This window comes from Lactuca sativa, chromosome 3, assembly GCF_002870075.4.
Source record: "Lactuca sativa cultivar Salinas chromosome 3, Lsat_Salinas_v11, whole genome shotgun sequence".
NCBI classification, from domain to species: Eukaryota; Viridiplantae; Streptophyta; class Magnoliopsida; order Asterales; family Asteraceae; genus Lactuca; species Lactuca sativa.
In genome coordinates, this window is record NC_056625.2 from 60,859,028 (window position 1) to 60,871,798 (window position 12,771).

A 12,771-nucleotide genomic window follows, 5' to 3' on the forward strand; every position below is an offset into this window, starting at 1 on the left:
CTCAGTGATGGAGGGACTCGGCGAGTTGTTCATACAACTCGGCGAGTCCAAGACAATCTTCTTAGGATCATGAACAACTCGTCGAGTTTGTTCATACGGCTCGGCGAGTCGGATGAAGATTGTATGAGTTCTTGGATCAAGAGGGTACTCGTCGAGTCGATGCCTCACTCGACGAGTAGCAGCGTGTAGAACTGAGAAGTGAGAGTAGGACTCGGCGAGTTGGGTGACCCAACTCGGCGAGTCAGCCCAAAGAGAGTTGACTTTGATCTGGGGTAAAAGAGTCATTTTACCCAGTGCAGTGTTTAGTATTTGATTGAGTATGTTTATGGTCTTGTAACCGTGGAGATACCGGAGCAGCAGCAGTTAGCCCTCAGAGCTATTCACTCAGCAGCCAGTTCACGAGGTGAGTCTCCCTTCAGTAGGATCGGGTCTACGGCCACAATGCCGGCCCGTGTAGTTATCAGTAGTCTGGTCTTTAGTTTGATGTAGTAGCTAGCTGGCTTGACGTCTTTGTGATTCAAGCGTATTTGTGTTATGTGTTCCGGACTTCGGTCCGATGCAGTCAGTTCCGGACTTCGGTCCGATGCAGTTAGTTCCGGACTTCGGTCCGATGCAGTCAGTTCCGGACTTTGGTCCGATGCAGTTAGTTCCGGACTTCGGTCCGATGCAGTCAGTTCCGGACTTTGGTCCGATGCAGTCAGTTCCGGACTTCGGTCCGATGCAGTCAGTTCCGGACTCCGGTCCGATGCAGTCAGTTCCGGACTCCGGTCCGATGCAGTTAGTTCCGGACGTTGGTCCGATGCAGGGGACAAGGTCCCGGTCAGTTCCGGACTTCGGTCCGATGCAGCTAGTTCCAGACCTCGGTCTGATGCAGTGGGCCAGGCCCAGTATGTGATTTATATGTATTGTATGGTATGTGGTAGTTTGGGGGAGCTCACTAAGCTTCGTGCTTACAGTTTCAGTTTTGTTTCAGGTACTTCCGCTTGTAGAGAGAGGAGCTCGGGATGATGGCATCGCACACACCACAGCTTCAGCTTTTATCCTGGGAGTTGATTGGTTCTTGATTTTTACATACATGGATATGATACAGTTTTCCGCATAGTGTTTTTATTATTATTTTGAGATACATCATGTATGGTTTATGATATGACACTCAGATTATGGTTTTTGGTTATGTTGAAAAACGAAATTTTTGGGTCGTATTTTTGGGTCGTTTCAGTTCCAATACCCAAGACCAACTCACACTCCAAAGCCCAAAAGTCAAGTAATGGCTAAAGCCCAATATATGGCCCAATATCACATAATCATAAAGGCTCAATTATGGCCCATTAATGGCCTAATTTTCTAAATTGGGCCCAAGACTTTCACATGGGCCTTATCTTAAAACCCATATAATTATTTAGTCCATTTGCTTATTCTTGGAAGTCCATTAATAGTCCAATCACCAAACCCAATGGAAAGGCCCAACTCAATGCCCAAGTGAAATTAGGGTTTCCACATGCCCATTAAGCCTTAATCCATTAAGTCATAAATCATATGGTGTAGTTGGGCTTAATACACAATCCAATACCCCACTGCCCAAAAATGGGTCCAAATAAGTCTAAGGCCCAAATACTCATAATTAGGGTTTTCTAAACCCTAATGAGGGGTTTTCACCTAAACATGGCCCAATAGGCCCAAAACTAATCCTTAAGCCCATTAGGGTTTCATTAAGTCAATTAGGGTTTGCTGGTGGGGCACCACCCACTACCACCTCGAGTAGTGGTGGTCAATGGCGGCTCTCGACGGCGGCCACCACCTTACGGTGGTGGTTATTATTATTTTTTTCCATTATTCAATGCTAATTACAGTTACAAGGCTTTTAATCCAAAAATAAACACACACACCCTAACTACTCTATCACACACACACAGCCACCCTAGTGGTGGTCGACGGTGGCTCATGGCGGCAGTGGCCTTTCTTGATTTTCCACTTACATCATACACACACAAGCCCTAAAATCAACACACATGACACTGATTTGTGAGATGCACCCCAGCCACCCACCTGGTGGCTCACGGCGGCGGTACAAAAGAGGTTGGATACCGGCAGGCGGTGCTTCGCGATGACAGCCACCCCTGGTGGTGCATAGTGACGGCAGTAGGAGCACCATCGACGACAACAGCGACTCTCATGGCAGCAGCAACAATGGACGATGGGACAGCGGGAAGAGTTCCGAAGCGGGCGGCGGTCACATGCCTTCTCCGACGGCAACAGATGGCGCTCATGACGACGAACACCTTAAGGACAAAATTGCGAGTCAAGGTGGTCTAACTGATAGGTCCTGGCATTTCGCGACCAGCTCTTCTTCATTCACAGCTCACCCTTCGTTCTCAGGGTTTTCTTCGGCCATACAACGACATGACAGGCGACATCAGGTGGCGGAATGGCGACATTCGTCGATGAGGCAGCAGGCGGAGATGAGAGTTGTCAAACTCGGTGATGCCATTAGTGGTTGAGGACTTCTATGGTTATGGCGACGATCAGAGGTGAAGAAGGAGGGTGGGGGAAATGGCGACCGATGCCTAGGGGTTGGCGGCTGCAACACATGCCTTAGGGTTAGGGTTTCACTAGCTATATACCTGACGCCTCCAAAGCTCATTCCCCATAATAACATGACTAGCCCCTCTTCCATAAAACCTTTCCACATATTTACCTATTACACCTTTAATCTTAGAATTCTTTTCATAATAAATCCAACAGTTACTAAACGGCCCCTCCCTTATAATTTATTTTCAAAAGAAGTCCATATATTACCATTAATCCCTTAGCTCCTAAAATCTCTTCAAATTAAGTCCTAATCCTACCAAACATACTTTTAAAAATCTTTACGAAATAAATCCTGAATTTACACTTTAACCCTCGAAAGTCTAAATTATATCATTTGGCTCCCCGAAACCACTCTTCGCTAAATATTATTGGTTTTAGGGCCATTATAAATTAATATCAATTATAAATTTACCTTTTGGGGTTATTATTTAATTACTCTATTTCAAACAGGATGTTACAAAAAGTCTTCCCAAAACTATACGTTTGATTGTTAAAAATTATATATCGGGTACCCATTGGGGCCGATTTCGGGTACGGGTATGGGTACCCGATATGTAAAACCATCAACATCCCCATCCCTACTTTTTGCATCCGTGTAATACTCATCTCCGTCCACATCCCCGGTCAACTCGAGGATTTACCCGGTTAAGTCGGGTTAGGGTTTTGGGTGCCCATCGGGTACGAGTTTTTTTTGCCATCTTTACTGCTTGTTGATTTAAAAAAATATTTTTTCTAAAAACTATTTTTTTACAAGAAAAGAAGCTAACTAATTAATAATATAGCTGATAAATATAAATAAAAGAAAATGGCATATAAAATAATGATTCGATATTATTAAAAAAAATGTTGTACATTTCATAAAATTAAATTAAATAGTAAATAACAATTCTCCAATTGTTTTATGTTTACGTAATTTTTTGCAACACATATCGTATTCGTAATATTATCACAAATTTTTTTTTGCAATACATATCATATTTGTAATATTATCACAAACTTCTTGTATCTCATTATGTTACTAACCAATATTGTAATATGAGTAAATATTAAATAATCGTTTAATTTTTCAATATATTATGCTGTTGAATAATAATGAAATAAATAATTCAAAAGTTTGTACATAAAATTTATGAATGTTCAAAGTTAGGTTATATTTTTCAATATATTTTCTTACGGAGTAACTTATTTTGGTATTTAAAAATGGGAAGTGATTTGTACATAGTAGTTTTTTGTCATACGCAACAATTCATACATTATATAGTTATATAACACAACAATTCATGCATTATATAGTTGTACGAATCAGCTCACTTTAAAAATATAACTTTCCTATCTTTAATTTTGAAGTTTTTGAAGTGTTAGATGTCTATAGATAGCCTTAGTTACAAACAATACAATGAGGAAAGTACACCTCAAACAAAGTAAGAAAGAGTTATAAATTTTCAAAAATTATAGCTGAGATTGCTACCTTTCTAAAAATAACTTGAAAAATTTAGATTAAATTCCTCTCAATATAAAACATAAAGTAAATTAAATGTTAAGAAAAAAACACGAAAACGCTACGAATCGTGCCTCGTTGGCCAAAACCACAATGCACACTTCTTTCTCCTGATGACGCCTGTCGGGCGCACTATGTTGACCGAAACTACTGGCCGCTCGATGTTTTCCAAAACTAAAAATTAAAAAGAAAACAATTCTCCACGCCAAACACGAATAAACCCTTTTTGTTCTCACAACAGTCCCTTTCATCCTCCATTTATATACTACTCCAACAGGGAGAAAGCGTAGAAGCAAGCACAGCAGATTCCAGGAGGTGTCCTTTTTGCTTTAGCTGGGTGAGTGGTTATTTACTTCCGAGTTCTTCTGTTTCATGTCTTTAGTTTTCAACCATTGTTGCTCGGTTTAATTTGTTCGTCAATTTCTACTGTATGATTTGTTGTTTTGATGAAGCTGAAGTGATTTTAGTTTTCGATTTTCATTGGATCTGCTCTCTACATGCCATATTCATCCTTCTTTTTGCGTTTGTTTCAGTTATTAATGTACTTGAGATGTAAATCTGAGATGTAATCCGAACACCAAATCTGACTCCACCGTTTCCAGATTATATCTCTTGAATATGTGTCCGAAGTAGTACCGAGTTGTTGTAATTTGTAAAAGCACTTTTAGGTTTGGCGAGCACGAAATCAAGATGTTTTAGGTTTTAAATCTGTGCTCATATCTTCAGTTTGAAATGGGGTTTTGTCTGGTTCCATCCTCTAAGAATGGGATCGAAGTCCTTATCATGCTCTTGATAGGTTAGGTCAAATGGATCCCATTGTTTGAGTCGTAGAATAGGAATCACCAAGTTGATTTATAAATTATTTCTACTATTGAGCAATTAAGGTGTAGTTCCCAAATATAACAACGGCCAACCCCATACCAAATCCCAAATTATACACCATTTTTAGCACCACTTTACTCCAATCCTACACCATTTGTCACACCAAAATAGTGTAAAGGAATAGTATAACAAGCTTTCATATGTGCAATTTGGTCGTTGTATGTATATCTAGTTAATTGAATTGTATAATTATACTTTACATGTAATATGATGTTGTAATATTAAATTGATAGTTGTATACTAATAGCTTATTCGGTTATAGTTGTTTGATAATATAATTTATAAAGTTGTTCTAACAAAAAGGTGCAAGACAGATTTGTAAAATCGTAATAAAATAAGGGGTGTTTTGAAAATCTGAAAGGAATATACCCGGAATATTCTTTTGGTGTAGAAAATGATTAAATGCGTAATGGGTTGGAGATGAATCACCTTTTGTACCAAAAATATTACACACCATTTTGGTACAAAAAAAAATGGTGTTATGGGTTTGAGATAATCTAGGAACTTTGAATTTGATTTATAAAGTATTAATGTGTTTTTGACATTTTGTAAACAGATAAATCCATTTGCTTGGTTTAAGTAGTTTAACCATGTCGAACATAGACATTGAGGGGATCTTGAAGGACCTTCCTAATGATGGGCGTATTCCAAAAACAAAGATTGTATGCACTCTGGGACCCGCTTCTCGGTCAGTAGTCATGTGTGAGAAACTACTTCGGGCAGGGATGAATGTTGCCCGGTTCAACTTCTCACATGGGACCCACGAGTATCATCAAGAGACTTTGGATAATCTTCGAATTGCCATGCAAAATACTCAGATCTTGTGTGCAGTGATGCTTGATACCAAGGTATAACTTTTATGCTCTTTGTTTATATGCATCCAGGATCAACATTTTCTTTTTGTTTATATGTAGAGTTTCTTTTTTGACTTAATGCAAAAAGAATACTCAATAAGTGCTTTCTCCATTAAGTCCTTTAAGTTCTAATTTTTTCAGATTTGCCCTTGTTTATTTTTTCTTTAAACACCAAGTTTCAGTTTTGTTCCAATGATGTGAAAGTTTTGAAACACTACATGGAAAATGTCACTATATTGTTATCATTGATAAATGTTGTTTTTCTTCCAGGGTCCCGAGATTCGAACTGGATTCTTAAAGAATGAGAAGCCCGTTCAACTAAAGGAAGGTCGCGAGATCACAATAAGCACAGATTACACCATTAAAGGAGACGAAGAAACCATATCCATGAGCTACAAGAAACTCCCAGTCGACTTAAAACCAGGAAACACAATCTTATGTGCAGATGGAACCATCACCCTAACAGTCATATCCTGTGATCCCGCATCTGGAACCGTTAGATGTCGATGCGAGAACACCGCGATGTTAGGTGAGAGAAAAAACGTGAATCTCCCCGGTGTAGTAGTCGATCTCCCAACACTAACTGAAAAAGATCAAGAAGATATCCTCCAATGGGGTGTCCCCAACAACATCGACATGATTGCGCTTTCTTTTGTGCGAAAAGGATCTGATCTTGTCAATGTCCGCAAAGTCCTGGGCCCACATGCCAAAAATATCCAGTTGATGTCAAAGGTTGAGAATCAGGAAGGAGTGATAAACTTTGATGAAATCCTCCGTGAAACTGACTCCTTCATGGTTGCACGTGGTGACCTCGGAATGGAAATCCCAGTTGAAAAAATCTTCTTAGCCCAAAAAATGATGATCTACAAATGCAACCTCGCGGGAAAACCCGTAGTAACCGCAACCCAAATGCTCGAGTCCATGATCAAATCCCCCCGCCCGACTCGCGCCGAAGCCACCGACGTCGCCAACGCGGTCCTCGACGGGACCGACTGCGTGATGCTGAGCGGCGAATCCGCCGCCGGCGCGTACCCCGAGATCGCGGTCAAAACCATGGCCCGCATCTGCATCGAAGCCGAATCATCTCTCGACTACTCACTCATCTTCAAGGAAATGATAAAGTCAACCCCGTTGCCCATGAGCCCTCTTGAATCCCTTGCATCGTCTGCGGTTCGAACCGCGAACAAAGCGAAGGCGAAGTTGATTGTGGTTTTGACGCGCGGTGGGACCACGGCTAAGTTGGTGGCCAAGTATAGGCCTGCGGTTCCGATTTTGTCGGTTGTGGTCCCGGTGCTTTCGACGGACTCGTTTGATTGGACGTGTAGTGATGAGACGCCAGCTAGGCATAGTTTGGTTTACCGGGGTTTAATTCCGCTTTTGGCTGAGGGGTCCGCTAAGGCAACTGATGCGGAGTCGACGGAGGTGATTTTGGAGGCGGCTTTGAAGTCGGCGACTGCTAAAGGGTTGTGTAAGAAGGGTGATGCGGTGGTGGCGCTTCATCGGATTGGTGCTGCTTCTGTTATCAAGATCTGTATTGTTAAGTAATGGTCGTGGTTGTTGGTTAGGAAGTTACTTTTGTTGGAAAATCGGATGGTTTTTGTTGTTAAGGATGTTTTGAGTTTGTGATTTGGATCGTATGTGACCAAATAGACCTGTTTGAATAAAAACTCTTGAGAAATTGTTGTGTTACAATCGTACACAGGGTTTGGGCCAGAAAATGGTTGTGGGCTTGTGCTAGGTCTGGCTAAATAGGTTTGGGCCTTATAATTAGTTACACTTGTTATCTATTTTCTTGACCATGACTAAAGGCGCAGAAAAGTCGCATCGAATGTTTGGGTATTGGACAGTTTTTTGTTTTGGTCTGTGTGTGGTCTAGATCAGTTTGGTCTTGCAGCGGTTTGGGTCATGGTTTTTAAGGTTGGGTTTCGGTTTCTTTTTGGTTTTTTCACAAAGAAATTGTGAAATATCATTTTCAAATAAGTTTGATAAATATTCCATATTTAGTGATAATAAGATAATGGATGTGTTTAATGAAACGAGTTGGTAGCTTGTAGTTGTAGTTTTTATTTGTATAGATATAATTGACAAAAGTAGCTCTTGGCTTTTAATGATGTAACTAGATTAAAAACCAAAGCTGAAATTTCTCTTAGGGTTTTTGTCATGAAAGCCTTCAATTATATATAAAATAGTTGGTTATGTCCCAAGTTAGTTTTTTGCTGTGCAAATGCCCTAACATATCGGAAAATTGGTTCACTTTTACCCGTTATCTGGCTATAGCAGGTATCCCAATTAAAGAGAGGTTGACTGGGCGGATGCATGCTGACGTGGATGCCACATCTGCGACTCCTTCCCGATTGAAAAGATTTGAAATTAAAAGGGAAGTCGGAGCAAGAAGGATCAAACTTGGGTGTCTTCCGCTAAGTTGAGAAGCCTTTTACCACAAGACTAGGAGGGTTTCTTTGATATGCATTCTGAAACCTTATATTTTCTATCTAAAACACCGGTATTATTATTATTAGACAAAACTACAAAATTGGTCCTTGTGGTTTACAAAAATCTTTGGATAGGGTCCAAAAAGTTTCCGACTTGCATGGAAGGTCCAAAATCGAATACTTTCCGTGGTTTTAGTCCTAAAATAAAGAAATTTCTGTATTTTTGGTCCTAGGGAAACCTAAAAGGACGATTTTACCCTTCTAATTTCCTTTTTGTATTTTTTGTATTTTTATTTTAATCTTTTATTAATTAAAAATAGAAAAGAAAAGAATGGACCCATTTCACACACACACACACACACACTCTCTCTCTCTCTCTCTCTCTCTCTGTCTGTCTCTCTTCGATAACCAAGAAGATCACGACTCAGACTATTCCTCTCCTTTCGTATACTCCTCCCTAAACCCAATGACACCACCATGATCCTCTAAACTTGTGGTCATCGGCACCATCGTCGCTCACCGTCGCAACCCTATTTGGTTCGCAATTTGTCCCGATTAGCCCTTGAATGCCATAACTCACCAGAATCGATTCAATCCACGATTGTGGATGTTGGCGTTATCCCATCTTTCCGATTTGAATCTGGAGGCGATTCTGAACCCAGAAAAACCTATCTATCTCATGTTCAAATCAATACAATCTATGAATGCATTATGGATGGACCAGATTCTGAATCTTTTCATCTGATTAATCCAGATGGGTTTCTTGGTTAAAAAGAAGATAGGAGAGACATGGAAGTCTTACCCTTCAATCACAGGTTCAAGGTCCAACTGAACCAGATGAATCGATTTGAATCGATTCAACACGGGTCTTGTAAATTCTAGGGTTAACCGCCATGGATATTGCAAATCTAGGGCTTGTAAAGTTAAGATTCACACCTGCAAATTGATTGTAGAGTGTTTGTGTATGTATATATCTATGCATGTGTGTTAATTAGTGTATAAGAGTTTTGAATCAGGAAGATGTCGATAGAGAAATGGAAGATGATGCAGGTTAAAGTATGATTTTGCATGTGAAAGGGAGAAAGGAAGATTGCAGGGGCGATCTTGAAGTTTCAGTGCTCATCGAAGTTCAGGTGTTCATAGGAGATCTTGGTTTCTAAAGAGATGTACACGCATAAAAAAATTTATTTAGAATTTTTTCTTAAGTTGCAGGTTTTGTATGAGAGAGTAAAAGAGAGGGACAACGAGAAAGTCAAATGGAAGAACGATGGGGTTATGGGTTGCTCTTTTGTTTTTTTTTTTAATTTGCAGGTGAAGAAGAAGAAGAAGAAGAAGAAGAAGAAGAAGAGAGAGAGAGAGAGAGAGAGAGAGAGAGAGAGAGAGAGAGAGAGAGAGAGAGAGAGAGAGAGAGAGAGAAGGGGTACCGTGGGTGTAGTCATGGAGAGGGGTGCGGTGATATTTTGTTATTTTTTATTTTTATATAATTTTTTAAATACTAAACTCAATAAAAAAAATAGAAAAAAGAAATAATAGGGGTAAAATGGACATTTCAATATTTTTAGGACCAAAACCAAAGAAAAACCTTGATTTTGGACTATCCATGCAAGTTGGAAACTTTTTGGACCCTATCCAAAGTTTTTTGAATACCACAGGGACCAATTTTACAGTTTTGTCTTATTATTATTATTATTATTATTATTATTATTATTATTATGAATATTGTTAAATTTTTTCTATAAACTTATACATACATTTTCAAATATGCTTTAAAATAAATATAAATATATGAAAATAAATTTATTTATAATTACGTATATAATATTTTTATACGTATAATAACATTTTTATAATAATAATCATAATAATTTTGTATATAACATTTTTATAATAATAATAATAATAATAATAATAATAATAATAATAGAGAAATTAAAAATCTTCCTATATTTTATTCCTACTATCTTCCTACCCACATTAAATAGTGACAAGTGGATTAAAATATTATCAATTTCATTAGATGTGTTATTAAATTAAATGTGACATATGTTAACATTTTATATGATAGGAGGATAAGTAGGAATAGAATATAAGAGATATTTAATTTCTCTAATAATAATGATAATAATTATATATATATATATATATATATATATATATATATATATATATATATATATATATATAACATTTTTATAATAATTATAATAACAACAACAACGTACGTATATAACATTTTTATAATATTAATAATAATAATAATAATAATAATAATAATAATAACAACAACAACAACAACATCAACATCGTATATAACATTTTTATAATAAAAATAATAATAATAATTAATTCTTCCAGCATAATACACACTAAGTATATTAAGTTAGGAATATTAACACAAGATTTCTTCTATCTTGGTGATTAAACGTTGCCTTTGGAAACTCAGGGAATTAGGTTCGAAATTCTTCATCCTCATTTTCGTTGCATTTTACGTTTCTCAAGGGGCAAACGTTAACGTCGTCAGCTCCAACTCGGACGAGTTCGTCCCAGTCAACACTAGGTTACCGGCCCTATCCGGTAAAATCCAGATATGGTGCAAAATTGAACATATTATCCGGTATTTGAGGTATTAGTGCACAAAAAATTTGACTTGGGCATAACCGGCTATTTGTAAAATTTGAGGCTTTTATCTCAATAACCCATTTCTCAAAAACTACTTAAAGTCGGTTGCTCTGGTATTGGGCACCCTATGTACATTTTATTATTTTTTCTCATTAATTTTTACAAAATTTAGAGATGAAACTAAACACTGTAATTGCAAAAATAAGAAAATAGGGTAAACCAATTGACTGTCGGCGGAATGGAATGCGCAACTAGATCATTGTTTTTTGCATTTTCGGCACTAATCACGTTAATGTAACACCATTTTATCAAATGAAATGGACAGATGTGATTTGTTTTTACGTTTCTTGTTGATAAGAAAACTCCCGCTTTAAGTCGATTAAAAGTGGTCCTACACAACTAAGACAATATACGATCCGTTCCCGAATAAGTAAAAGAGAATTTGGAAAAGTAAATGAAAATCCTAAATATCGAACAATCAGAATTGAAATAAAATAGTAAATTACTTATAGAATATTTCTTTAAATAAAGAATGAATTTGAAAATGGTTGAGATCTGGATCTAGCGGTTTGGATCGTGGGAAATTCAGAACTTCACATGAATACATCCTTTGCACGACCTTTGAGGCTTTCAACCTTTGACTTTCTTTAGAGAATGCGTTTGGTACTTGGTAGTAAAGCTGAGAGAAAGATATAGTTTGGATTATTTGTATGATCTCTCTTAAAAAATCAATTAAGAATTTAAAAATAAATCTAAATTACACTATTAAATTATATAGTTTGTCAAAAACTGGTTACAACCATTTTAATATTATTTATTTTTTTTAATCACATTTATAGGACAAATAATGTCAGTTTCTTAATTGTAATTCATAGAAAAATTCATTTATTCCTAATAATGTGGAATTTGTCAATATTCAATTAAGAATTAATATGTATCATTACATTATATACTTTTTGACCGTTTTATTAATTTTGAATTAAATAAATATATTTGTTAAACCTCATTTACCATATTTAGACCATGTTTAGTAACGATTACTAAAATATTAATTTTTTTTACTAATCTACTTACACAATTAATAATACCAACCAATCTCAATTTTTTTTTACCATTTATGAAGCTAAAAACTAAAATTATATTATACATGAAAGTTTCAGATATATATACAAAAATATATTAATATTTTATTTTATTTATAAGAACCAATAAATTTTGATATACTTTTCTATAATTTTTTAATAAATATGTTATCTATAAAATAGTTATTTAAAAAAAAAACATATCCATCTATGAACCGTGTACGATCTAGGTTAGTATTTTTTATTGCCACCAACCTCTTTTTACTTGGATTGTATGTAATCTTGAATTTCCTTTTTTTTTTTAATGTCCATTATATTGACAAAAAACACAATAGCAACGTAAATATATAAATATTATAAATATTAGCAATAGGAAACAATATTTTAATTAAAGTTCTAAAGAATTTACATATAAATTTAGTTTAAAAAAATTATTCAAACACCTGATATGCTTGAATTGAGTTTCACAAGAAAAGTATATATCACATCCTAGTCGAATATTTTTAATAAAATGAAAATGCTTTTTTTTTTTTTATTTTTTACATCATAACCAATTTAAATCACAATCTTGGATTTGTTACCATGGCCACAGTTGGAGTATGGACCACCCAAACGGTCATTCATAGAAAGAAAACCGTTAGGATGATGATCTGCTTGAGTTTTTTTAAACATATTTTTGCTATCAAATTGAAAATAATTAGATCTTTGGTATATGATAACATTTTGAGTATTTCAAGAAACTTGAAAATTCTCAAGTATCACTTCAAAATACAATCGAAAAAGATTGAATAATATATGTAACTAAATGTTCGATG

At 36.4% G+C, this 12,771-nt stretch overlaps 1 protein-coding gene across 1 annotated transcript; it reads left to right on the forward strand.

Annotated features, from left to right (window-relative positions):
• Window positions 1-4,266: 4,266 nt before the first annotated feature.
• Window positions 4,267-7,515, forward strand: LOC111877096 (pyruvate kinase, cytosolic isozyme). Its single transcript, XM_023873633.3, has 3 exons — window positions 4,267-4,424; window positions 5,526-5,817; window positions 6,094-7,515. The coding sequence occupies exons 2-3, from the start codon at window positions 5,560-5,562 to the stop codon at window positions 7,366-7,368; spliced, it is 1,533 nt and encodes a 510-aa protein (XP_023729401.1). The 5' UTR covers window positions 4,267-4,424; window positions 5,526-5,559; the 3' UTR covers window positions 7,369-7,515.
• Window positions 7,516-12,771: the final 5,256 nt, after the last annotated feature.

Excerpts from the sequence above, each read along its gene's own strand:
- LOC111877096 (XM_023873633.3), top strand. The coding sequence starts at position 5,560 with ATGTCGAACATAGACATTGAGGGGATCTTGAAGGACCTTCCTAATGAT. Across the intron at positions 5,818-6,093 it reads CAGTGATGCTTGATACCAAG|GGTCCCGAGATTCGAACTGG; the intron begins GTATAACTTTTA and ends TTTTTCTTCCAG.